This window comes from Camarhynchus parvulus, chromosome 27, assembly GCF_901933205.1.
Source record: "Camarhynchus parvulus chromosome 27, STF_HiC, whole genome shotgun sequence".
NCBI classification, from domain to species: Eukaryota; Metazoa; Chordata; class Aves; order Passeriformes; family Thraupidae; genus Camarhynchus; species Camarhynchus parvulus.
This window is the reverse complement of record NC_044597.1, coordinates 5624565-5650789: the sequence shown is the minus strand read 5'-3', so window position 1 is coordinate 5650789 and position 26225 is coordinate 5624565. Positions and strand designations below refer to the sequence as shown.

The window sequence follows — 26225 nt, the reverse complement described above, 5'->3', positions numbered from 1 at the left end:
ACTCCCCGCTTCCCCTCCCCTCGCCCCTTTTTGTGCGAGCGCTTTCTCGGGCGATTTTGCACGCTCCGCTGATCGCTCGCCGCGACCCGCGCGAGGTTTCGCTGCCTCATGAAGATTTATGGGACTGCAGTAATAAACTGGGTTTGAGACGTTCCTCCGGATGATAAAACCCCGCCGAGCCGCTGCTAAAGTGGGGATCCCAGCCGGATCCCGCAGCCGCTCCGGTTTCTGGGGGCCTTTCCCTGCCCTGTCGCTCAGCAGCTCCTGCCAACGCCGTTCCTGAAGATTTCCACCCAAACCGGTCTCTCCGGTATCGCTGTTTTCCCGGGAAGGACGCGATGGCCGTGCCCTGCTAGCAGCCCGGGGCTCCGGCCCCGGCACGGGTGACACCTCTGCTGGCAGGTGGGGACGATGGGTGGATGAATCGGCAAAGAGAACCGCGTTCCCTCAACCTCCCTCTGCTCGGAGAGGGGCTGGCCAGGATCTACCGCGGCATCCTGGCCGTGGTGGGAGCCCTGCGCCCGGCCAAGGAGCCGCCCGCAGCCCCCGCCGAGCGGAGCGCTGCCCCCTCCGTGCCCCCGGAGCCGCTGCCCGGCCGCCGTGGGAGCCGTGCTGCGCCCGCGGGTAAGCGAGGGGACGGTCCCGGTGCGGGGACGGGGCCCGGAGCGGTGTCCCCATGGGCTGGGCTGGGCTGGGCAGCTCGGGCAGGCTCCGGGCAGGCTCTGCCACCCCAGTGACCTACTTGGAAGCAGCCTCGGGAAGCACTTTCCAGGGATCTGCTGCGGCCGTGTGGGTACAGCTGCATTCCTGAACTGCTGCGGGAGGAGGGGAAAAAAACTTTGTGGGGGATTTGAGGTGGAATTATCTCCAGGAGGGAAGGGTTAACAGCCTTTCCTTCAGCCTGGCCCTGAGGGGTTTTGGGTTCATTTCCCCAGACGAGTCCCCCAGGCTGTTTCCTTGCGGGACCATCCCTGCCCGCTGCGGGTGGCATCCCCTCTGGATGGCATCTCTGGTGGCATCTCTGGAGCGCTGACACGAGGCCAGCGCACGTGGCTGTGGCGACTCTTCCTCCCCTGGCCCCGGTTGGGCTCACGGATCAGAACATTTGCGATGTTGCGGGGCCGGGGCCGCCTCATCATCTCTGGCCCCGCGTCCCGGGGATGGAGCGGGCAGCGGATGCGGCGCATCGGGGACTGGAAGAGCCCCTGCGGGGCTCCAGCTCCTCCCAGCCCCTGTTCAGATCATGCCTCGGAGCGGGCGAGCGGAGCTGGCGCGTTCCGCTCCCGGAGCGTGTAATTAGGGAGCGGGGCGCTGCATGCTGATCGCTGGGCGGGAGGGGCCGGGAAGGAGCTGCGAACGCGGCCTCAGCCCGGCGCTGCTGCAGCGGGGCTGGAGCACGGACCGGGAGGTGGTGGCGGGGAACAAACTCCCTCTGTCACCCCAAAAATCCCCATCTCTGCACCTCCCTCCGGCTCCGGGAGAGAGAGGAGCTGCAGCTCCTTCTGCTGCAGCTGCGGCTGGGGGGCTCGCTTTCATCCCCATCGCGGCCGCAGAATTCCCGTGGGACGGGAGGAACCCGGGAGTTCTGCGGCGCTCAGGACACGGCGTTGCCCAGGGATGGTTTGGTGCACTTGGAGCACAGCGGGGCTGGCCCTGGGTTCGATCCCCCATCCCGAGCAGCCTCCTGGCTGCTCCCGAGGGTGCTCCAGAGCTTTTCAAGGGCTCCGAGGCTGTGGCTCGCTGGGTGTCGGGTGCTGGGTGCGGCTCCTGCCCAAATTCCTGCTCTGGGGTCGCGGACCCGGTGCTGGGGAGAGCGGCAAAGGCAAGGGAGGAGTTTTCCAGTTTGGATTTGCATTTCCCGGTCAGGACCGCACGTTGTGGAGCTGTGACGGGACCGGGGAGAGGGGCAGGCAGCTCCTGGGGGTCCCGGGGGGGTCAGGACGAGCTGCTCCAGCGGGATTGCCCATCAGGGCTGGAATTCGGCAGCCGCTGGGAGCCCGGGGCGATGCCCTGCCCGTGTCCCTCGGCCATCAGGGTCCTCTGATGGCAGAGGGGACCCTGGGGTGTTTGGCGTGGTGGAGGTGCCACTGTGACCTCCCCGGTGCCACCGTGACCTCCCCAGTGCCACTGTGACCTCCCTGGTGCCACTGTAACCTCCCTGGTGCCACCGTGACCTGCCCAGTGCCACAGGGACCGGGCAGAGCGAGGGAGGGACGGGATCTTCAGCTCTTGCCACATTCCAGCTCCGTTTTCTGGGAAAAGGGGGGGACAGCCCGGCCAAGGTGACATTCGGTGACAGAGCTGGGAGGGATGGAGCTGCACTGGTGGATTTTGGAGGAGGGAAGGCTTTGGGATGTCCCCGTGGCGTTTGTGAGCGCGTGATGTCCCCGCTGGGCTGGTGACAAAGCCGCTCGTGCGACCTTGAGCGGAGGAATCACGGCCGTGGCCCGCTGATAACGCTTTCTTATCAGTTTGATATCAAACCGATCTGCCGGGCTGATAAATAATTGAGAGAAAAGGAAAAAAAAAAAAACAAAGAAAGGAAAAAGGGGGAAAAACCCCTCACTGTGATTTGTTTACCGGGAGCTGGGGGAAAAAGTGGGAGATGAATTAGATGAATTATGGCTCAAGGTTAAAAGGGGAGCAGGAGGGGGAGGCTGAGCCCCGCAGAACGAGCTGCGAAATTCACCAGGGGTGGCAAAGCCAGCCCCGTGGCCTCGGGCCAGGCTGGGGACAGCGGCTCCCAGATGGCGTGAGACCCCCCCAAAGTGGCTTTTTGGGGTCCTGGAGCCGCCCCGCAGGGGCACGGGGCTGGGCAGGGGCCGGGGGCTGCGGGGTGGCCTCCAGCTGCGGGCACCGACGCTGTGCCAGGCGCTGGCAGCGTGCGGGGACTTCCAGGCATCCATCGGCTCTGCAGCTTCCCTGGAAGGCAGATCCCAGCATGCTCTGAACTAGTTATTAGCGAAAGGACAAGTCCCTGTCGCCTCTCTGCGCCTGGGACCCTCTGTCTGTCCCCCCGCGCCCTCCCCTGCCCGCCCGGGCTGGGCTGAGCTCAGGGAAGGGCTGGGATGGGGCAGAGCATCCCAGAGATGCCGGGGTTGGTGTTCCCGAGCTCCGGAAAGGGGCTGGGATAAGGGAGAGCATCCGGGAATCCCGGATTTGGTGCACAGCGCTGGGCTGAGCTCAGGGAAGGGTTTGGGATGGGACAGAGCATCCCGGAGATCCCGGGCTGGCCCCTGTGAGCAGTGGCTGCAGTACGGGCGCTGAGCCTCCCGCTGGGGTCTCTGGGGGGACATGGGGGTCCTGTCCCCCCTCCTCAGTGCCCGCACACACCACCCTCCCCCCACCCTGCCTGATTTCATTTTCTTTTCGCTCTGTCCTGTGTCCGTGTGCCCCTGTGTGTCCGTGCTCCGGAGCCGTGTCCATGTCCCCGTGTGTCCCCCGTGTGTCCGTGTCCCTGTCCCGTGTCCCGTCCGTGCTGTTTTCAGTCACCCAGCACTGTTTCATTCCCGTTTCGCTCCGACCATCGCGGCTTTGGTGGGATCCCAGCCCCTGCACCCCCCGGCCCCTCCATCCCCGCTGTCCCCTCATCTTCTGCTGCGTGTCCGGGACTGGCGACAGCGCTGCCACCGCAGGGGGATGAACCCGGCACCCACCCCCTTCCCGGGGCTCCCCACTGAGGGGTGATCCCACTGTGTGCACCCCACTGATCCCACTGTGTGCACCCCACTGAAGGGTGATCCCACTGTGTGCACCCCACTAAAGGGTGATCGCACTCAGGGCATCCCCTTGATCCCACTCTGGGCACCCCACTGAGGGATGATCCCACTGTCTGCACCCCACTGAGGGATGATCCCATTCCCAGCGAGGCTCTGCCATTACTCCTTGCTGAAATCCCCCTCCCCAACCCCAAATCCCAACCTTCAACCTCTGCCCCATGGAGGGGACTGTCCCTTCCCCCTTCCCCATGGCTGGGGACTGTGCCCCCCTCTGCCCCATGGCCAGGGACTGTCCCCCCCGTGCCCCACGGCCGGGGTCCCTCCCTGACGCCGCTGTGCTCTCCCGGACCCGCACAGATCCCGACAGGACGAGCTCGCACATGATCTCCGCGGACGATGCCGAGTACCCGCGCGAGTACCGCACCCTGGGCAACGGCACCCGGCGCTTCTCCAACGTGGGGCTGGTGCACACCTCGGAGCGCCGGCACACCGTGATCGCCGCCCAGAGCCTGGAGGCGCTCACCGGCCTCCAGAAGACGGAGATGGAGCGCAAGCGGGACGCCTTCATGGACCACCTGAAGAGCAAGTACCCGCAGCACGCCCTGGCGCTGCGCGGGCAGCAGGAGCGCCTGCGGGACCAGGTGAGGGCGACGGCCCGGAACTGGGGGTGGGAGCGCTGGGAGGGGCTGGATGGAGGGGAAGGGGAGCGAGGGGGCCGTGGGTGTGCATGAAAAGGGGGGTGGGCGCGGCAATGATGGGGAAGCATCCTCCGGGGGTGAGGAAGGGAATATTCCTGCGGTGAGAGAGGGAATATTGCAGGGGTGAGGAAGGGAATCCTACCGGCGTGAGGAAGAGGATTCTCCAGGTGTGAGAGAGAGAATATTCCAGGTGTTAGAAGGAGAATATTCTAGGGATGAGAAAGAGAATATTCCAGGGGTGAGAAAGAGAATCTTACAGGGGCGAGGGAGAGAATTCCCCAACCCTGAGGGAAGAATCCCCCAGGGGTGAGGAGCAGAACCCACGAGGTGTGGGGAGCAGAATGTCCCAGGTGTGGGGAGCAGAACCCACGAGGTGTGGGGAGCAGAACCCCCCAGCATCTGGTGGCCTTTGCTGAGCGCAGCAGAGCCCTGGGGATGGACTGTTCAGGAGAGGCGTCCTGACCCTGTTTTGGGGTGTTCTGGGGACCCCAAACCCCTGATCTGGCTCTGGTGACACCCCAGTGACACCGAGGTGGCAGCAATAAATCCCCACCTCCCCCTGGGCAGCAGAACCTGGAGCACCCCTGGCAGGAAACCTCGAATCATCCCAAAAATCCCCAGGGGACAAAGGTCCCAAAATTCCCAAAACTCCCAGAACTGGCGTGCTGGAAGGAAATCCAGCTTTGCCAGGAAAACTGGTACCATCAGAGCTGCTGCCTCCCAAATGCCTCCAAACCCCCAAATTTTGGGGAGGGGACAAGAATTGATGGTGGCTTTGCTGTCACAATCCATATTTGGGGCATGTCCAGGCACGGAGCTCTGCTTCCTGGTAAATAAATGGGATTTTCCCCCATTATTACAGGGATTTAAAGACTTTCCTTTTTTTAAATAAGCAGCAGTTCTAGAAAAAAAGGGAAAAAATCCAGCTGGGGTTGGCTCAGGTCTGATAAGCTACTGAGGATTTTTATAGGTGAAGGAATGATCTGGATTTGGGAATTATCTCCTTTATTCCCAAACCCAACCTGGATTTTTAGGCTTGGTTGCAGTTCATTCCCGACCCAAACACCCCAAAATCCTACCAAACTCTATTTTTTTTCGTTTTCCCCCCTTCTTTTCCATCATTTCCCTGGCAGGCAATAAATAACAACATGAATCCAGAAATCCTGTGAAGATCAGGTGCCAACCTTTAAATGACATTGGGATCCAGCCCTGCCTGGAATGTTTGAAAAACACGTTGATATTCCAGAGGAACCTGGAAGGGATTTCAGATCCCAGGCTTTGCTGTTTTATTTGGATTTAAAAAAAAAATTTAAAAAAATTGAGAAGTAAGAAAAAGGGGGGGAAAAGACATCTGAGGGAGTTTGGACCACCAGAGGTGAAGAGGGACGTTCCATAAATGTCAACAACCCTTCCAGCCTGGCAAAAATCCGTTGCTCCCGGGAATCCTCTGCCTTTCCTGATGGCGCCGTCGGCTCTGGGCTGTGAGGGCCGTGCAGGGCACACGGGTGGCAGCGGGCACAGGTGGCACCGGGCACAGGTGGCACCAGGCACAGGTGGCACCGGGCGCAGGTGGCAGCGGGGTCCTGCAGGGCGGTCCTGCAGAGCACGGACACAGGGGCAGCCTGCGGGGTCTGTGCTGGGGGCTGATGGAGTGTGGGAATCCAGCTGTGAATCCAGCTGTGAATCCAGCTGTGTGCGAATCCCCGTGCACGTCCATGTGCACATCCCTGTGTGCACATCCCTGTGTGTGTCCATGTGTGTTTCCATGAGTGTATCCCTGTGTTATCGGTGTCCACATCCCTGTCCCTATCCATGTCCATATCCCTGTCCCTGTCCCCATCCATATCCCTGTATTTCCCCATCCCTGTCCCCATCCCTGTATTTCCCTGTCCCTGTCCCCATCCCCATTATTCCCCCGTTATTCCCCCGTTATTATTCCCAGTTATTATTCCCAGTTATTATTTCCCTGTTATTATTTCCCGTTATTATTTCCCGTTATTATTTCCAATTATTTCCCCGTTATTCCCTCACGTGCCTCCCAGGCCCCGCCCCCCGCGCTCGCAGCGCCCCCTGCCGGCGGCGCGGGGGGGCGGGGCGGAGCCGCGGTTGCCATGGTGACGGCGCCGCGGGCGGGCGGGGCGGGCCCGGCGGCGGGAGGGGCGGCGGGAGCCGAGCGGGGCCGAGCGGGGCCGAGCCGAGCCGAGCGGGGCCGAGCGGGGCCGAGCGGCGCTGCGGATCCCGACCCGCAGCGCTCACCTGCCGCAGGTACCGGGCGGGAACGCGCGGGATGGCGCGGGATGGAGCGGGGCAGCATCCCTCCGGGCGGTGACGGAGCCGGTGTCCGCCACCCGCTGCTGCGGTTCCCCTGCCGATCTCCCCTGCCCCGGCTGTCCTGCTGTCGCTCCTGCCCACCGCAGTGTCCCCTTCCCCAGAATCCCCACCCCGGGCTCCCGGTTCCCGGCGGCAGCCGAGGGTGTCCTTATGCCGGCCCCAGACCGGGGGCAGCCTCTCCAGCGTCCCCTTTCCTTCAGCCCCCCTCTTCCCCAGACCTCCTCCCTTCCCTCCAGCCCCCCTTTCCCTCAGCCTCCCCCTCTCCCCCACTCCGGGGGTCCCCCCGTTCCCGGTGTCGCGGCGGGGAGGGGGTGGCACTTTGTGGCTGCCATCGTCCCTGCGCTGCCCTTCGGTGCCGCAGCCGGGGGGCTCCCCCTGTCCCCTCGGGGTGCACGGGGGGGTCCTGCAAAGCCCTGGCGGTGCCCGTGCCACCCCCCTGCGCACCCCGCGCTGTCCCAGGGCCGCTCCGCGTTGTCACCCGTGGCCCGGGAGGGGACACCGGTTCCCTGTGCCCCCCTCGGGCAGTGGAGCGGGGCAGATGGCGGCCGCGACACGCAGCGCTCCTGTCACCCACAGCTCACCTGGCCCAGCGTCCTTCCCGCGGGCTGCGCCCAAAGAGGAGCCCTGCGGCGGCAGGAAAGGTTTGACCTCACCTCCAAACCCCTCCGAGAGGCGGCACATGGCCCTGGCACCTCAGGCCGCCCGCTTGGGCTGGGGGTGCCCCGCACGGGCAGGTTCGGGGGCACCGGGGCGCTCGGTGGGGACGGGGAGCGCCGGCTGAGGCGGCGCAGGAGGCGGCAGCGCGGGGGCTGAGGGGACGCGGGGTCCCTCGGGGCTCTCCCCGCGGTGTCATCTTGGTCTCCAGAGATGGAGAGTGACGGGAGGCGCTGGGAAGCGCTGAAATGGAGGACCGCGGCTGCCGGGAGTAACACGAGCGCTGTGTGCGTGTCTCTGGGACTGCAGCCGGAGCCGGCCCTATCGATTCCCTCATTCCACCCCCCGCCAGCGATTCCTGGCTCGTTCCAGCAGGGCTGGCTGGGAATGGGGGCTCTGGAGTCAGGTGGAACTCCGCGGGGCACCCCACTTCTCCTTGTTTGGGGGGTTTTATGGAAGTGGTCTTTTTACCCGGGAAGTGGGTGAAAACCAGGCTCGGGACAGCGATGGCAGCCCCGGGGGACAGAACGAGTTTGTGGCAGTCGGGCAGGGAGATGCTCAGGAGGTGCCCAGCAGGAACTGGAGGGGGGATGCTCCCCTTGGCACGGCCGGGCTCCCGGTGCTCCCCCTGGAAGGGCTGTGAGCGTTCCTGCTCTCCCTGGCACACACGGGCAGGGTGAATGTGTCCATCCGTCCCTCCCTCCATCTGTCTGCCTGTCCGTCCGTCCATCCATCTATCCATCCATGGATCCATCCATCCATCCATCCGTCCATCCATCCATCTGTCCGTCCATCCCTCCCTCCCTCCCTGCCCTGAAGTTTCCCGCCGTTCCCAGCCCGAATTTCTCTCCTTTCCCCGTGACCCCGGGGCCGGTGCCGAGCCGGTGCCGCCGTGTCGGGAGTGGCTTTTCGGGGAGGGGACGCCCCAGCCCTGCAGCAGCCGGAGCGGAGGCTCCGCTGTCCCTGCGGCTCCGCCAGCCCCGGGCTCGCGAGGGGACAGAGGAAGGGCAGGGCGGGCTCCGGCGGCGGCTGCGTGCCGGAGTCTTCCTCACCCCCATCTCTGCCGGGAACGGGGGTGTTCAGCGCCCCCTCCCGCCCTGCCGCGACCCCCCCGGGGACCCACCCCCCAGGCTGCCGTGACCCCCCCCCGAGGGGACCCATCCCTTGTCCTTGGCGTTTCTCGAGGATTTATCCCTCTTTGCGGGGTTTGGGGGTGCCGGATGGGCCGGGGGGGTCACCCCGGCGCTGCCGGGGTCGGACGCGGTGCCGGGCGCGGCGGGCGCGGAGCCGCTTTACCTTGCGCGTCCCTATTGTGTTTGGTCCACCTACGCCGTGCCGTTGCCATGGCCACCGTGCCATCTGATCTGCCCAGCTCCTGCCAGCTCCCCCTGCCCTGCCCTGCCCCAAAACCTCCGCGGCGCCGCCTCAGGGCCGCCCTGGCCCCGCTGCGGGGCTCTGGGGCGCTCCCGCGTCGGGCAGCGACGGATCCGAGCCCCCGCTCCGCTGGTGCGGGTGCGCGGAGAGCGGAATGCGGCCCCCGGGGCACCTGCGGCGGGGACGGGGCTGACCTTGGCCAGGGCTGCTGCAGGAGGGAGATCGCGGAGCCCCAGCATGGCTGCTGCTCGGCTCAGCGCGTCCTGATGCACTGCTCCGAGCCCGCGCTGCGGATTCGCCTCCTCGCGCCGGGAGAGGAGGGGGCTGCAGCCGGAGCTGGGGGAAGGGCGCCCCTGGGGCTCCGGTGTCACCTGCGCTGTCGCCAGGGCCCGCGGAGGAGCTCAGGGCTGCAGTTAGCGCTGATGGGCTCGGGGAGGAGGAGGTGCGGGGGCAGCTGGAGGGGCCCGGAGGGGAAAGTTGGAGCTGGGGGGTCTGTGGGGGAGTCCTGATGTTGAGTCGCCGCGACAGGCGGCGGTGGCATCTCTGATGTCACCTCGATGGCCGTCAGAGCCCTCTCTGGGTGGAGGGGCAGCAGAGCCCAAGGCTCTGCCTGAAAGAGGAGCAGCAGAACCTCGTGGTGGGCTCTGGGAGCCTCCTGAGGAGCCCAGGTGTGACAGGGATGAGCCCCAGCCCTCCTGCATCCCATCCTGTCCCCAGTGTCCCCTCCCCTGGTCACGCTTGAGAGGAGCCTGCAATAATTGTGACACCTCAGGTGACAAAATCTGCAGCTCCCGTTCTGTCTGGTCACTGTTTGCATTCTTCTCCCTGTCTTGTCATGCTGCTATTTCCACTTTAATTCACTTTCGCTGGCGCTGAAAAGCATTTAAAAAAACCCAAAACCCAAACAAAACCAAAAAAAACCCCAAAAGACTTTAATAAGCAGAAACAGATTAAATTCACTTGGCTGTTATTTTTCAAGGAGATTCTTGTTTGTCAAGACGCGGTGCCTGAGGGTGGGGGGACTCGATCGGAAGCTGGAACTCCTGGAAATGAGTTAATTAAAAAGCCGATGAAGCTGCCTCTGTCCTCCCTGGGAGTGCAGCGTGCCGGGGCGGCGGCTGCCGCTGCTGCCCTTTCGAGAGGGACACGGTCGTGCCTCGTTAATCACCAACAGATTTGTGATTTAATTGCCATTCAGGGGAAGTCCCCCTCGGTCAAGGCGCTGACTCACTTGGATTTCATTTCATTTACCTCCCGTCTCCTCCTGGGACAACCACAACCATTTAATTTATTTTATTTTTTGAAACTTAACTCCCCAAATATTCCCGATTACATCACTCCAGCCCTGCTTTGCTGCCTCGTCTGTGTGTCCGTCCCTCCGAGGGCTCACGGCAGCATCCCCGCCCTCCTCCCCGCGCTTTGGGGACCCTGAGCTCCTCGTTATTCCCTCGTTTGGCAGCACCGCGGACATGACTCTCATTGTAATTACAAATCACAGCCTCTGTAATTCCCCGCACCTTTTGCTGGGCTGCTGCTGCAAGGAGCCGCCTGCTTTATGGCTCGGAACGCGGCTGTCGCTTCCAATCCTCTCCCGGCCCATTATCTCCCTTTGATGCTTTTGAAGAGCCAGCGAAATGTTAATTCCAGCTCGGCCCTCTCCTCTCCCCCCCTCTTTGGGCAAATCCAGCCTGGAAGGGGCTGGCAGGTGATGCCTCAGTTTCTGTTTTTGTATTTTTCAGATTCTGTGCTGCTTTAGTCTGTGGGTCTGGGCTCCATGCTATGGGATGGTGAGCTCTGTGCACAGAGCAGGGAGACAAAACAATTCCTGCTCCAGCTGGGGACCAAGGACAATTGACCCAAATCTCAGGCCCAGGAGCACAAACACCCTGGGCTGGAGAGAGAACACCAAGAAGGATGGGAGTTCATAACCCAAAGACATAATTGGACAATGAACTGCAAGGTGCAAATGGAGCAGAACTGATCAAGGTGAGAGACCCCGTGCCCGCTCGTGCATTTTGGGACCTTTTTGGTTCATCTTGGGTGCAGCCCTGGCTGGGCTCCTGCGCTGCCCAAGGTGCATCCATTGAGGAGATCCTTTTAGTAAATCCCTGCTTTATTCTGTAATTCCATCCAGCCTCTGCTCCAGCTCAGCCTTCCCAAGGCATCACAGGGACCTGGACACTGCCCTGGGGCTGTCCCCGCTCTGTCCCCCGGTTTGGGGGGGCTGGGGGTGAGGCCTTATCCAGCCTGACCTAGAGCAGAGGCCAGAGTGACAGAATAAAGCAGGGATTTACTAAAAGGATCTCCTCCATGGATCCACCTTGGGCAGCACAAGAGCCCAGCCAGGGCTGCACCCCAGGTGAACCAAAATGGTTCCAAAATGAACCCAAAATGGTCATGAGGTCTCTCACTTTGATCAGTTCTGCTCCATTTGCATCTTGCAGTTTGTTGTCAATTCCAGCTGTAGCCCATGCAGTCCCATCCTTGTTTTTCTCTCTCCAGCCCAGGGTGTTTGTGCTCCTGGGCTGAGATTTGGGTCAATTGTCCTTGGCCCCCAGCTAGAGAAGGAACTGTTTTGTCTCCCTGCTCTGTGCAGAGAGCTCAGCATCACCTAATATAGAGTCCAGACCCACACGCTAAAGCAGCACAGAATCTAAAAAATACAAAAATTAACACCTGAGGGATGTGTCTGTGCCTGACCCCTCCAGGGCTGCACCCTCTGTGATTTTGGGACCTTTGGGGTGGGCAGAGGACGGGCTGGGCGGGCGCTGGGGTGGCAGCAGTGCCAGCGGGGACAGATGGAGCCACAAAGCGCCACGTGGTGCTGGCCATGGCCTGCCTGGCGCTGCCACCAGCGCCAGATTGTCAGCCCTGGATGGTCCTGGGGCCCGGCAGGGGACGGGCAGCGTGTCCCTGTCCCCCTGGGCAGCGCCACATCCCCAGGGCTGCCAGGGAAAGGTACAGATACGTGTTATAACATCATACATATTGTGTTATAGTACATGTTGTAATATTGGCTTTTTGCAAATACTAAAATATCTGAAAATATTAAACACTTTTAAACATTTAAAAATATTAAAAATACTTAAAATACTTAAAAAGATTTTAAAATATAAAATACAATAAATATATAAATATATATTTTATAAATATATATTGTTTATTATATATTATTTTATACATAAAATATATATAATAATATAATAAATATGCAACAAGCTAATACAATAGAAACAAATATAGAAGAAGTGTTTTTAAAATATATATAAATATATAAAAGTGTTTCCAAAATAGCAAATGTGTTCTTGCCTGAATGCCAATCTTTGCTTTATTGTCTTTATCTCTTATTGTCCCTTATTAAACTTTTAAATTGTTACAACAGGGTTTAAAAATGGGGTTAAAACCTTGGTTTTCCCAGATGGATCCTCTGAGCTGGGATAGGGATGGGTGCTGTGCCACTCTGTGCCCGCAGCTCACAGTGCCCACCCCAAATGGTGCCAGAACATTCTGGATTTGGCTGTGATTTATGGGCTTGGTGAGGAGCTTGTCCAGTCATCCCGAAATAATAAATAAAATCCACACTGTCATCCTAAAATAATAAATAAAACTCACAGCCGGCGCTGGCAGCAGATAGGATCAGCAATATCAGGAGAGGGAAAATTACTGAGGGTCCTCGAGAGAGAAGTGAGGAGAGGGAGGGAGGGAAAAGTTGGGGAAGGGAAAAGTCAGGATATGCATCGTTATCCCGGTGATTTCTCCTTCCAGCCAGGTGGATCCCATTCCTTATCCCTGGATTCCACCCCTTGTCCCTGGATCCCACCCCTTGTCCCTGGATCCCATTCCTTGTCTCTAAATCCCACTCCCTGTCCCTGGATCCCACCCCTGGATCCCATTCCTTGTCCCTAAATCCCACTCCTCACCCCTGGATCCACCTTCCCTGCTGCTGGGGTTGGATGGGGCTGGAACAGCCTGGAATATCAGGATCCTCCTGGAATAAAAATGCTTTTCAACCCCTTCCCACCCAAACCCTTCTGGAACTCCTCCGTGGGGGCTGTGGTGCTGCTGCCCCCGTCACCCTCCGGGACCCCAGGCTCCCATCCCATCCCATCCCATCCCATCCCATCCCATCCCATCCCATCCCATCCCATCCCATCCCATCCCATCCCATCCCATGGATCCCATCCCATGGATCCCATCCCATCCCATCCCATCCCATCCCATCCCATCCCATCCCATCCCATCCCATCCCATCCCATCCCATGGATCCCATCCCATGGATCCTGTCCCATCCCACGCGCAGCCCGGGAAGGGGAGCTCGGGAGCGCTGCCAGCTCCTGTCACCGGCGGTGCCACATCGCTGTGACAGCGGCGACACCAGCGCGGGGAGGGGGCGGGCACAGCCGGGCAGGGCTGGAAAATCCCGTGGAAAATGAACATTGTTGTGACTTCCAGCGCCGCGGCAGTGCCAGGAGGGGCTGGGCACACCAGTGACACCAGTAGCCATGCTGGGCTGCTGTGCCAACCCCTTTTCCCTCCTTTTTCACCCCAATTTGCTTCAATCCTCACCCCCTGCTTGCTCCCTGAAACTCCAGCGACCCTTTGGGAGGGGCAGGAACCAGAGCAGGTTTAAATCCGGGCTCAGAGATTCTCAAAGCGAGAAAAACCAAAAGTCAAACCAAGAATCTTAATGGTATTTTTTTGTTTGTGTGTGTGTGTGTGTGTGTTTTCTTCTGTTTTATCTTTTCTTTGTTGTTAGCAACCCAACTACTGGAGCTTTAAGGTCAGTATTTCGGATTTTTCCTGCTTTCTCTCTGAAATGCATGTGCTTGGCTGTGGCTCTGGACGGGGGTGGGAGCCCGGGGTGGGATTTTTTTGGATGAGGATTCCTGAGCTGAAGTTATTTGGTCTCAGCTGAGCTGAAGCTGAAGGTGGTGAGGGGGAATTTTGGGGTTTGGGGTGTGCCGTGAGTTGTTCTGTGAGGCCTCGTTCCGCGTGCTCACCCCACGGCCAAATCCTGCTGCTCTGGAGTTATTTCTGAGACAGAATTCTGGGAAAAGGATGGGAAAAGGTTGGTTCTGGATGGGATCAGAAGCTCGGAGTGGCTGCTCCCAGCAGCGATACAGGGCTTGCTCTCGTTTCCAGCCTCCTCCTCCTCTTCCTCCTCCTCCTCCTCGCCCAGGGACTCCCTGGCTGCCCTTCAAGGTCGCCACCTTGCCGGGTGACCTTGGCGCGTTGTGCCCGGTGGATTCGCTCTTCCCGTGAAAAAAAAAAAAAAAACAACCAAAAAAACCCAGGGGATGTGGGGCCGGGAAATTCGGGATACGAAAATTTGTCCCGAGTTTTCATTCCCGGAGTGAAACGGGGCTGGAGCTGCGGCTCCGGGAGGTTCAGCCGGCCCCGGCTCCCCCAGGGCATTCCCGGCGCTGCCAGGGCAGGGAAGGCGCGAAATCCTCAGGTTTTTAATCTTTTTCCCCGATTTTTTTGCCACTAAGAAATAAAACAGGGCTGAACTTTAGGACCTTCCTGGCGCTTTGAGGGGAGGGAAGGCAAAGAATCCTCACTTTTAAAATATTTTCCCGAGTTTTTTGCACCCTTCCCCCGGGGCGTGCCATCGATCTGCCACCCCTGTGCCACTGTCACCTCTGTGCCACTGTCACGCTGCTGCCAGCCCCAGGCTCCAGGGACATCCCCGATTCTCCAGGACACCCCAGTCTGTCTCCAATACACCCCAATCCTCCCCGCACTTTCCCATCCCCTCATTCCCACCCTCCCTGCCCGAAAATCCCGGGCGGGGCCATCCCAAAGGCTCGCGGGGTTTTTGGGACATCCAGGGCCACATCCAAGGGGGGAAAATCCCGCGGGGAAGTTCAGTGGAGAGGCCCGGGGGCTCCCGCCGCGCTGATGCGAGGGGTGGGGTGGAATTTGGATTCCCGGAGGAACGGGAAGATCCAAAGGCTCGGCAGAGCTCCTTTGGAGCCGGGACTTTAAAGGAACATCAAAGGCAGCCGAGTAAGAGATCCAGAAGGGCAAAACCGGCGGGGGACGCACAAAGGACGCGTTTGTCCTTAAAACGAGAGTCAGGAGCGCCTTTATCCGCGCCGCGCTCCCGCTCCGGCCTCGGGACCGCGGCTGCGGCTTCCCGCGAGCCCCGCGCCTCCTCGCGGGAAGCCATTTCCACCTCGGCGGCGCTCGGCCAGCCGCAGTGAGAGGCAGGAGATGAGAATTTACTCGCAGGAGATGAGCAAATAGCAGGCAGCGAGTCCTGGGCTGCTGTAATCCCCGGCTCGGCCGCGCTCCAGAGGGCCGGGGGGGTTGTTCCCCGTGGGTTGTTCCCCGTGGGTTGTTCCCGGTGGGTTGTTCCCGGTGGGTTGTTCCCGGTGGGAAGGGGGACTTGGGGTGGGTAAACAGCGGGGCGAGGCTGCTCCGACCTCCTAGCTGTGGTTTTTGGGGTCCTCGCTGGTTCTGCGGCATCGCCGGGAGATGCTGCCCGTTGCTGCCCATCGATCCCGGGGTTGTCGATATTTGTGGATGGGTTGGGTGGGAAAAGCGATTAAAGGTCTCCTGATCCCACCTCCCTGCCACCGGCGGGCGTGGCGCCCACCCCATCAGCGTGCTGGGAATGGGAGAGGCGTCCTCAGCGCAGGAACGGGGAAACTGAGGCACGGCGGGAACGGACGGGGTTGGGGAAGGTGTGGGGCGAGAAGCAGCCTCAATATTCATGAGGCTGCAGAGGATCCAGGCTTTTAAATATTCATCAGCACGCGGAGCCTCTGCTGCCAGCGGGAAAATCGAGGAGAGGGGACGAGCAGCCCCCTTTTTCCTTTCCCTTTTCCTTTCCCTTTTCCTTGCCTTTTTCCTTTCCTTTTTCCTTTCCTTTTTGCTTTCCTTTTTCCTTCTTTTCCTTTTTCCTTTTCCCCTTTTCCCTCTCCCTTTGCAGGGACAGAGGGGCGACTTTACCTCAGGGACACCCAGGTGCTGTCACCCGCAGAGCGTCGGGGGTTTCTGGGCTCGGGATCAGCGGTTGGGAATGGTCCATCCCGGAGCCCATCCCAGGGCAGGGAGCCCCGCTCACTCCGGAGGGGGCGGCCCCTTCCTTTAGTCAAGGGGTCCGGTTTAAAAACCCTAATCCGATTTGAACGCTAATCCTGTTAACATTGAGATCGGGATTAATTCTGCCTTAATCGGGATAATCCTGACAAAATGTTCAGCATTAGACGTGGGATGAGTTATTGCTGCCGGCAGCGGCAACGATTTTAATTTGGGGGCGGGGGGAGAGGGCAGGGGGCAGGGAGGGCGGCGCTGGAGAGGCCACAACCCCTTGGATGGGGGAGACTCTTGGAAAAACCCTTTGGGTGGTGCTCAGAGCACCTCAGGCCTCTCATTTCTGCCACTTTTACCCAAATTCCCTCCGATTTTCCCTCCTTTCCCTCCCAAAACACTTTGGATGGCGCTTGGAACACCCCGGGCCTCTCATTCCTTCCAGTTCTGCCCCAAATTTCCTCCAGTTTTTCCCATTTTTCTTCCCAGCTGGGCGTCTCCCGGCTCCCCCGCCTCCAGCGGCAGGAGCTGGGATGTTGGAATTCCTTCCCGTGAGGAATCCATCGCTCCTGGCTGGCGCAGCTGAGGGAGAAGGCGGAGCGGTGGGGTTGGGTTTCACCGGCCGGGATCGGGTGTCCGAGCGGGGCGGCACCACAGCCGGGAATGTCGGGCACTGGGATGCAGCTGGGACCTGGGGCAGGATAGCCAGGCTCGGGATGCTGAATTCCCCTTGGGAATGCTGGGTCCTGCTTGGGGATGGTGTATTCCAGCTGGGAATTCTGGGTTCTGGTCAGGAATGCTCTATTCGAATTAGGAATTATAGTTTCTCATCAGGGATGCTGGTTTTTGTTCAGGGATGCCCGTGTCTGTTTGTGGACACTGCATCCCAGTTGGGAAAGCCGGGTTCTGGTCAGGAATGTTCTATTCCAGTTGGGAATTCTTGTCAGGGATGCTGGGTCAGGAATGTTCTATTCCCATTGGGAATGCTGGGTTCTGGTCAGGGATGTTCTATTCCAATCGGGTATGCCCATCCCACGGACCCCACCCCATGGATCCCATCCCATCCCACAGTTCCCATCCCATCCCGCCCCACGGATCCATCCCAGGGCTCAGCACCAGATGGGGTCTGGGCGGGACCCCAGGATTAAGGATGAGGGGGGATCAGCAGGGATTAATCACGATCCGTGTCCAGCCAGGGGCCGGAGCCTCGGTAAATAACCATGCCCGGGGCCGTGCCAGCTGTGCCAGCTGTTTTCCAGGGATTTCAGGGCTCCCTCGCCTTTATCCCCATCCTGCGGAGGAGCTGCAGACGGGCAGCAGAGGGCAAGGAGCTGCCAGGACCCTCCAGGACCTGCCAGGACCTGCCAGGCCCCGCCAGGGCCATGCCCGGCCGCGCTCCAGAGCACCGTCGGTGCCCATGGGGGGCGATTCTGGGGGGTCTGGGGGCTCCCGGAGGGCGCGGCCCCCACCCCGGAGCTGCCCAGCCCAGCCCGGGAGGCTCCTCCCGGTGACGGGAGGGGAGGGGAGGCTGAGCTCGGGGACAGGCGCCGCTGGTGGCACTGGGACAGCGAGGGTCTGTCCATCCCAGGTCTGTTTTGGGGCTGGTCTCGGCGGTTTCGGGGTGCGAGGGGGTGCGGAGCTCGGGATGGGGCGGGAATTGGAGCTCTGAGTGTCCCGGGGGGGTCAGAGGGGGACGGAGCCGCTTCTCCTCCTGCTGTCCCTGTCACCAGCCATGACCTGGAAGCCCCTCGTGTGTGGGATGGACGGAGGGGTCGGGCAGGACCCGGTTTTCCCTCGGGAGGGCCCTGGGAGCCTGTGGGGCTGGGACAAACCCGGTGTCCCCTCCCCGAGGCCCTTGGCGGGGTCGCAGGGTGGAAATCTGCAGCTGTGGGGTCGCTCCGGGTGCTGTTGGGAGCAGCTGCTCCATGCCGGGGCAGGATTCCTTCCCCACGCATTTTTCCCTCGGCTTTTTTCCCTCCGATCTGCTTTGAAGTGACCTGTGGGAGGTCCAGGGCTGCTCCTGTCACCTCTGTCTCTCTCCTGACCCCTCTGCCCCTCTCCATCCACGCAGCTCCACCGCTTTTCCCCCTCCCGAGGGGTGACCCCGCTCCTTTCACGGCTTCCCAAAAACCCGCTGGGTCCTTTGATCCTTCCCCGCTCCTCTCCGAGCGTTCCGCCCTCCCAGCTGGGCCGGGGGATGTGGGAGAGGGGTGTGGAGGATGAGGATGAGGATGAGGATGAGGAGAGGCAGGAATGAGGAGCATCCTTATCTCCGGGCAGAGATAATGGAGCTGCTTCCGCAGGGATGATCGGGGCTTTTCAGGAGCTCAAAGAATCCCTTAACTGTGGCTTTTTTTAGCTCTGGGGAGACAAAAGGAAAAAAAAATCGACATTTAAAAAACTCCATTCCCCATCCCACCGTTTTTATATAAAGCTCCCAGGGATGGGGGAGGGCATGGGGACGTTCCTGGCCCTGCCGGAATTCGGGATTCTTCCCATTTCCTTGTCCAGAGGGGGTTTGGGGGTCGGGTTTCCCCGGGACCATCGCCGCCAGGGCACTGCCGGGGGTCCAAGCTTTGCTCCATCGGGATTCCCGCGGCTCGGGAGGCTCCCAGGGGGTTTCATCCGAGCAGGTTCAATCCCGGGCAAAGCCGTGGGCATCCCGAGCTCGGTGCCCTCTGCCCAGCCCCCTCTGCCCCGAAATTCCACATTTTTCCCGGCGCAGCCTCCCCGCGGCCTTGAGCGGCTTTTGTTGTGGCTGCGCTCCCTCGCTCCCGCTCCAAGCGTCCCCGCTGCAATTCCCACGGGGACCAGCCGGGAATTCCAGGATCCAGCTCCAGGATTGCCGCTCTGGGGCTGGCTCGGCAGGAAATGGGTCATTTCCCAGCTGGGGACAGGAGCAGGGGGGCGATGTCCCCTCCCTCCTCCCAGCCCTTCCCGCCCTGCCACCGCCCGGGTGCGCTCGGATCCCGCAGGGAATTTTCTCGGCGGTCTCGGGGAATCTGGGGCTGCAGAAGCCCCTGGGGAGGGGTCTGGGTGTGGATAAAAGGGTCACCTGTGGGGCAGGATGGAGAAATGAGGGGGCACAAGGTTTTTATGGCCACGCTGGGCTTTTTTAGGGTGCGGTGTGGGGTTTATCCTGAGCCTTTCCCAGCTGGGAGATGTCCCCTGCAGGCCCCGGTGGGACAGGGGTGGCAGGGGACATCCAAACTGGCACACCTGGCACCTTGGGGGTTCTGTGCCCATTTGGGATGGTCCTGTGCCCACGGGAGTGCCCTGAGTTTAGGGAAGGGGGGCAGGGGTGGCTCTGCCCCGGTGCCGGTGACACTTTTGGGGGGTGGGGACAGCACATTGTGCAGAGCATCAGGGCAGAACGGTCCCTTCCGGGCTAAAAACCCATTAACTCCCATCTCGCCTGGCTTGGTTGGGTTTTTCTGTGGTTTGACTGATTCCATAAATTATCCACAGCGGGGGAGCTTCGGTGCCCGGGGGCGGCTGCAGGGCCGGGAGGGGGCTGGGCTCACCTGGGACAAGGAAGGGGTCCCTGTCACCCCCGGGGGTGGGGATGGGAAGGGATGGACGCAGGGATGGATGTAGGGATGGACGCAGGGATGGATGTAGGGATGGATGTAGGGATGGATGCAGGGATGGACGCAGGGATGGATGTAGGGATGGAGGCAGGGATGGATGTAGGGATGGATGCAGGGATGGATGCAGGGATGGACGCAGGGATGGATGTAGGGATGGGGATGGATGTAGGGATGGATGTAGGGATGGATGCAGGGATGGATGCAGGGATGGATGCAGGGATGGATTTAGGTGAGATTCCAGAGAACGGGAACAGGACAGGGGAAGGATCCAGGAAGGCAGAGCCAGGCAGAGCTGCAGCCCTGGCTCACATCCCCACCAGGAGCTGCTGGCCCCATCCCTGAGCTTCCATAAGGATCCATCCCAGGCTGGGATCTGGGTCAGCACCACCCCGAACCCAGAGCAGGCACCCAGAAACCACAGCCTTGAGGGCAGGGAGCCCCAAAATCCACCTTTTCCACCCCAAAACCATCCCCACGAGGGGTCAGAGCTGCATCCCACAGCCCCAGGGATGGGAGCAGGGAACGTTCCCCTCCATCCCTGCATCCCTTCCTGGCTGCGAGGCTCTGCCAGGGCTCTTTGTTCTCCAACAACAACAACCCAGCCCAGCAGTCAATTTTCCAGCAATTAACTATGGGCGAGAACATTTCAAGTCCTCCCAAACCCCGCCTCACAGGATTAATTAAATCTTCCAATTAATGTCTCATTTAAATGGCGATGATGGCTGTTATCATTTCATATTGATTTCTTTCTTTTTTTTTTCCTTTTTTCCCCCATCTTAAAATAGAGCTGTTGTCCCTTTCCAGCACCGCCTTTTCCACACCCTGGGAGCTGTTTGTTCCCTCTGTTGGGTTTGCCAACCTTCAACAAGTGTCTGGAAAATCCAGGCTTGGGTTTTTGGAGTTATTAACAGGCAGCAGTGCTGGGAATGGCCACAAACTTGTGGATATTTGTGGATATTTGGATATTTGTAGATATTTGTAGATATTTGTGGATATTTGTAGATATTTGTGGATATTTGTGGATATTTGGGGATATTTGGGGATATTTTTGGATATTTGGGGATATTTGGGGATATTTGGGATATTGGAAAATGCACATTTTCCATGTCTGTGGTGCAAACTTTCTGGCAGCAGGCTCCTGTGAAATGGGGATCCTGGAAAACGAAATCATCCAGGCTCCCAGAGCCATAAACCTTCCCAGTGCTTTGCTTCCAGAAGGATCCGGGCGTTTAGGATTCCTGGGAGTGGAGTAATGGATGTGTAACCTCCGGGAGCAGCCAAGGTTATTCCAGTGCTCGGCTCTGGCAGCCTCGGCTCCTTCCTGCGGGGTTAAATTCCAGGGGTTTGCCGGTGTGGGAGCCCGGAGGCGCCGGGATGGAGCTGGGAAGGCTTAACCTGGAGCAGGGTGGGATTGGGAATGGGGTCTGTGCTGGGAGCAGGAGAGGGAGCAGGCACAGCGTGGTGGGGTGAGACGCGTCAGGGCCTGAGCTGGGGCAGGAATGTGGGATGGAGCATCCCTGGGTTTGGGATGGAGCACCCCTGGGTTTGGGATGGAGCACCCCTGGGTTTGGGATGGAGCCCCCTGGGTTTGGGATGGAGCCCCCTGAATGCGGCCCAGCCCCACCCTCAGGCACAGGGAGGGATTTTTGGGGGTGTCCCAGGGGTTGGACTCGCTGACCTTTGTGTCCCCCTACCATCCCAGGACATCCCACGCTCCCACCGCTCACACCAGCCTCTCCATCCAGCACTGCGTTCCCGAGGAGCAGCGGGACCAGCCTCACCCAGGGCTGCTGGGCCGCCCATCCCCGTCCCCCTGACCTGTCCCTGTCCCTGTCCCGTTGCAGACCAGGAGCTCCCGGCACTCCCAGGGCTCCCAGCCTGGCCTGGCCGACCAAGCCAAGCTCTCCTTCGCCTCGGCCGAGTCCCTGGAGACCATGTCGGAGGCGGAGCTGCCGCTGGCCTTCAACAGGATGAACCGGTTCCGGCAGAGCCTGCCCCTGTCCCGCTCGGCCAGCCAGACCAAGCTGCGCTCCCCAGGTACCCCTGGAGGCCCCAAAACTCCCGTGGTGGAGGGTGGGGTTGGTCTCCATCTGCCCAAAAGTCCAGACCAAGCTGCGCTTGGCCAGAAGTTCCTCATCCCATTTTTTTGGGTGCCCCAAAGCTCTCTAGGATCACCTCCCCTCACCAGGGCAAGGCTGGGTGGCCAGACACTCCCCAACCCATTTTTTTGATTTCTCTGGAGCCTCCCACTTTCACCAGGGCACTGTTGGGTGGCCAGATCTCCCCCAACCCTTTTTTTGGCTGGGAAGACCCCGTCAGCTCCGAGGAGAAGGGGCACGGTCAGAGCTGACTCCGGCATGCCCCCTGTGCTCCCAGGGGTGCTGTTCCTGCAGTTTGGGGACGAGACAAGGCGGGTGCACATCACGCATGAGATCAGCAGCATGGACACCCTGCACGCCCTCATCGTGCACATGTTCCCGCAGAAGCTCACCATGGGCATGCTCAAGTCCCCCAACACCGCCATCCTCATCAAGGACGAGTCCCGGAACGTCTTCTACGAGCTGGAGGATGTCCGGTGAGCAGGGAGGGATCAAATCCCACCCCGGGCTGGTTTCCTGTCCTTTAAATCCGTCACAAACTGGGAAATCTGCGGGATTGTCTTGGTTTGAAAAATCAGATGTCTGCTAAGGAAGGCAGGAGTTCCCTTAGAATGGAAAATGTCAACCCCCTCCCTCCAGATTGTTATAATTTTAAAATCAAAATGTTCTCAGGCAAACTGCCCCACCTCTAACAGATAATAGAACACGCTCATATCCTACAACCCAGGACAGGGATGAAGGACGAAAGGGGGTGGTGGGTGCAGTGCTGAGGTTTTGGGGGGTCTGTCCCGGGTGTTCAGGCTCTGCCTCTGCTTCCAGAGACATCCAGGACAGGAGCATCATTAAAATCTACCGGAAAGAGCCGCTCTACGCCTCGTTCCCAGCCTCACACATCACCAACGGCGACCTGAGGGTGAGAGGGGACACGGGGACAGCCCGGGGGGTGGCAGGGCCTGGTGGAGTGGGAGCAGTAGGGAGAGAGAGCAGCAGAGATTGGGAATTGGGAATTGTGTGTGCTTGGGACTCATCCTGCCTGCTGCCAGCGCTGGGTGGGGGCTGACAGTGGGTCATAAATATGGTTTGTAGGGAATTAAATCATGGGGATAACTCATCAGGCTAAATCATCAGGATAAATCAGCCCGCTGCTGGCTGGGAATCACAGAACCACAGAATCACAGAACCACAGAATCACAGAACCCCAGAATCACAGAATCACCAGTCCTTGGTGGGGCAGAGGGCCCAGCAGGGTGGGGCTCACTCAGTGCTGACCCCTGCCCCATTCCACAGCGGGACATGGTCTACACCTCCCGGGAATCCTCTCCCACCCGCCGGCTCAACAACATCTCTCCGGCCTCCCACCTGGCCTCGGGCTCCCCGCCGCCTGTGCTGCAGTCCTCGTCGCCGTCGCGCTCCCGCATGTCCTACAGCGGCGGCCGCCCGCCCTCCTATGCGGGCAGCCCCGTGCACCACAGCGAGCGCCTGTCCAGCCTGCCCCCTGCCCAGGGCGTGTCCCCCAGCCCCAGCGCCATCCTGGAGCGCCGCGACGTCAAACCCGACGAGGACCTGGCGGGCAAGAACGTGGTGCTGGTGAAGAACGAGGGGCTCTACGCGGATCCCTACGGGATGGTGCACGAGGGCCGGCTCAGCATCACCTCCACGCAGTCACTGGCGGGCATGGGGGACCCCTTTGGCTACTCGGGGGGGCTCTACAAGCGGGGCTCGGTGCGGTCACTCAGCACCTACTCGGCGGCCGCACTGCAGACGGAGCTGGAGGACAGTTTGTACAAGCCCAACGCGCCCATCTACAGCGACACGTACGGCCCCGGGCTGGGCTTCCGCATGCCGCCCTCGTCCCGCAGAAGATGGTGGAGCCCGGGCAGAGCCCGCACAGCCCCTACTCGGGCCCGCCCAGCCGGTCCTCGCCCGTCCGTCAGTCCTTCCGCAAGGATTCCTGCTCCTCTGTCTTCATGGACAGCCCCGTGGGCAAAACGCGCAACCCCAGCTCGTCCGGGCCCCCCGAGCTGTTCCCCGGCCCCGCAGAGCGGCCGCTCTCGGGCTTCGGATCGCCCGGACCGGCCAAGGACACGGAGACCAGGTGAGAGGAGGGGTGGTGTGTCTGCACCTGGGGTGCTCCGCCTTGTTCTGGATTTGTGTTTACACCTGGGATGCTCCAGGTTGTGTTTGCACCTGGGATATTCCAGGTGGTCCTGGGTTTGTGTTTGCACCTGGGATATTCCAGGATCTCCCGGATTGGGGTATTGGCACCTGGGATGCTCCCGGTTTTCTTGGACTTGTGTTTGTACCCGGGATGTTCCAGGTTTTGCGTTGCCTTTGGATTTGGGATCCCCGGTGGGTTTGAGCTTTGCTACAGGGGGATTTTGTATGGACCGGAGGGGGAGGAGGAGGAGGGGCAGAGGAAGGCGCTGCCCCGTCCCCACCGCAGTGCCGGGATGGGGAATCGGGCACCAGGAGAGGGCTGGATGCGAGCACAGACAGGGAATGAGGAGCGTGGCTGCAGCTGGTGGCAGCCGTGTCCCCAAGCCCCGGGCTGTGAGCAGGGCCAGGAGCGCCGCGGGGTGGCCGTGGTGGCAGACACGGCCCGTGACCCGTCCCTGTCCCTTTCCCGGCGCAGGGAGCGCATGGAGGCCATGGAGAAGCAGATCGCCAGCCTGACGGGGCTGGTGCAGAGCGCGCTGCTCCGCGGCTCCGAGGCCGAGACCCCCAGGTGAGGGCAGCTCTGGGACCCCGGGGGCAGGGATGTCCCTCCTGGGGGGTCTGTCCTTGTCCCCCTCCCAGGGACACCAACCCCGCCCACACTCAGCCCCCTCCTCTCTTTGGTTTCAGCGAGAAGACAGAGGCCACCAACGGCGGGACCCCTCCATCAGCGTGTGAGTGACCCCCGGCCCTGCAGCACCCGCGGGTGTCCCAGGGTGGGCTCTGCAGCCCCCCCTCAGGTGCTGGTGATGCCTTTTTTGGGCTTACCTAAAGCCAGAATTAAGAGAATAAGAGTGAATCTATTTAATGAAGGGCCTCCAGGTACGTTAAGGGCAGACAAAGCCTCCCCAAGGGGCTACACCCAAAATGCATGATGGCCACGAGTTTTTCAGACAATTATAAGTTTGGTCCATTTATGTATCAATTAATTGATATTAATTGATGTCATTTGGGTTAATCCTCCAATTACACATTCAGGTAATGAAGCAATTTACTCCCAGTTTTGTTCCCCCCCCAATTCGCTTTTTAAAATATTTTTGGGGCCTGAGTTAGTGAGGTGTCCTTGAGCTATAGGCCTGGAGAGGAATTGCTTGTCTGAATAAAACAGGAGAGCAGCAGCCAACTGGCCGTGGAGTTTCAGAATTATTCCCTAAAGCAGTACAGGATTTGAAAAATATAAAAGCTAAAATCCTGAGGCATCACTGGCAACCAATGGGACCCCCCCATGCTGCCCTGGGGTGGCCTCAGGGTGGGCTTAGCATGGATGGGGAAATTTTGGACACCACCAGAGCTGTAGGATTGGGTGGGGAAAGAAAAGAACCGGGCACCAAAACCCCTCAGCAGCCTCTGCTTGCCCCCCCAGCCACCAGCCGCAGTGGCATGGGCACCCCGGTGCCTGCGCCGCCACCGCCCTCGGCCACCAGCACCCCGGCGGGGCAGCCCACGGCCATCACCCGCCTGCACATGCAGCTGCACCTGCACGACCTGCAGCAGAACGCCAGCGACCTCCGCAACCAGCTGCAGCAGCTCAAGAAGCTGCAGGTGGGCGCCTGGGGAGGGGAGACCCCGAATCGGAGCCAGCTCTTACTGGGCTGGGACGGGAAAATCCCCTTTGTGCACTGGGGCTGGTGTGGGAGAGCTTGGGGACCCGTCCTGGAGATGAGCCTGGGGATCCTCCCTGAATCCAAACTCAGGGATCATCCCTGAATCCAAACTCGGGGATCCCTTCCAAATCTGTGCTCAGGAATCCCCTCCCATTCCAAGCCCAGGGATCCTTCCCAAATCCAAGCCCAGGGATCCTTCCTGCATCCAACTCCAGTGATCTTTTCCAAATCCAACCCCAGGGATCTTTTCCAAATCCAACCCCAGGGATCCCTCCCCACGCCCAGCTCAGGGCTGCTCCCTCATCGGACCCGTTTCCCCTCTTGGGGGTCTCTCCCAGCCTGACCCCTCCTCCTGCTCCTCCTCCTCCTCCTCCCCGCAGCTGCAGAACCAGGAGACGGTGAAGTCGCTGCTGCGGCGCACGGAGACGGAGCTGAGCGTGCGGGTGACGGACACGATGCGCAAGCACGAGGACCCTCTGCAGCGCCAGCGCAGCTTGGTGGAGGAGGAGCGGCTGCGCTACCTCAACGAGGAGGAGCTCATCACCCAGCAGCTCAAGTGAGCCCGGGAGACACGGACAGGGGCACAGAGCAGCTCTGCGCTGCCCAGGGCGTGGCACCGAGATGGGGGGTCCCCATGAAGCAACCACGTCCCCAAATCAGGGGGTCCCAGCCCTGCATGAGGAGCGTCCCCACAAAGTGACCACATCCCTGAGTGAGGAGGGGTCCCCAGCCCAGCGTGAGGAGGGGTCCCAGCTCTGTGACCACATCCCTGAGTGAGGAGGGGTCCCCAGCCCAGAATAAGGAGAGATCCCCAGCCCGGTGACCACATCCCCAAGTGAGGGGGGGTCCCCAGCCCAGTGTTCCCCTCTCCCGCTGCTGCCCTCGGGGCTCTCCACCCTCCTGA

General features: G+C 60.5%; 1 protein-coding gene across 1 annotated transcript in view; it reads left to right on the top strand.

Annotated features, from left to right (window-relative positions):
• SRCIN1 (SRC kinase signaling inhibitor 1) overlaps positions 1 to 26225 on the top strand; it is a 56025-nt gene that overhangs the window by 19007 nt on the left and 10793 nt on the right. The window contains 11 exon segments of the mRNA XM_030966465.1: positions 4077 to 4360; positions 13533 to 13556; positions 21249 to 21441; positions 21781 to 21979; positions 22323 to 22416; positions 22791 to 23352; positions 23355 to 23598; positions 24136 to 24228; positions 24348 to 24391; positions 25081 to 25259; positions 25702 to 25877. Of these exon segments, the coding sequence (XP_030822325.1) occupies positions 4077 to 4360; positions 13533 to 13556; positions 21249 to 21441; positions 21781 to 21979; positions 22323 to 22416; positions 22791 to 23352; positions 23355 to 23598; positions 24136 to 24228; positions 24348 to 24391; positions 25081 to 25259; positions 25702 to 25877 (2092 nt within the window).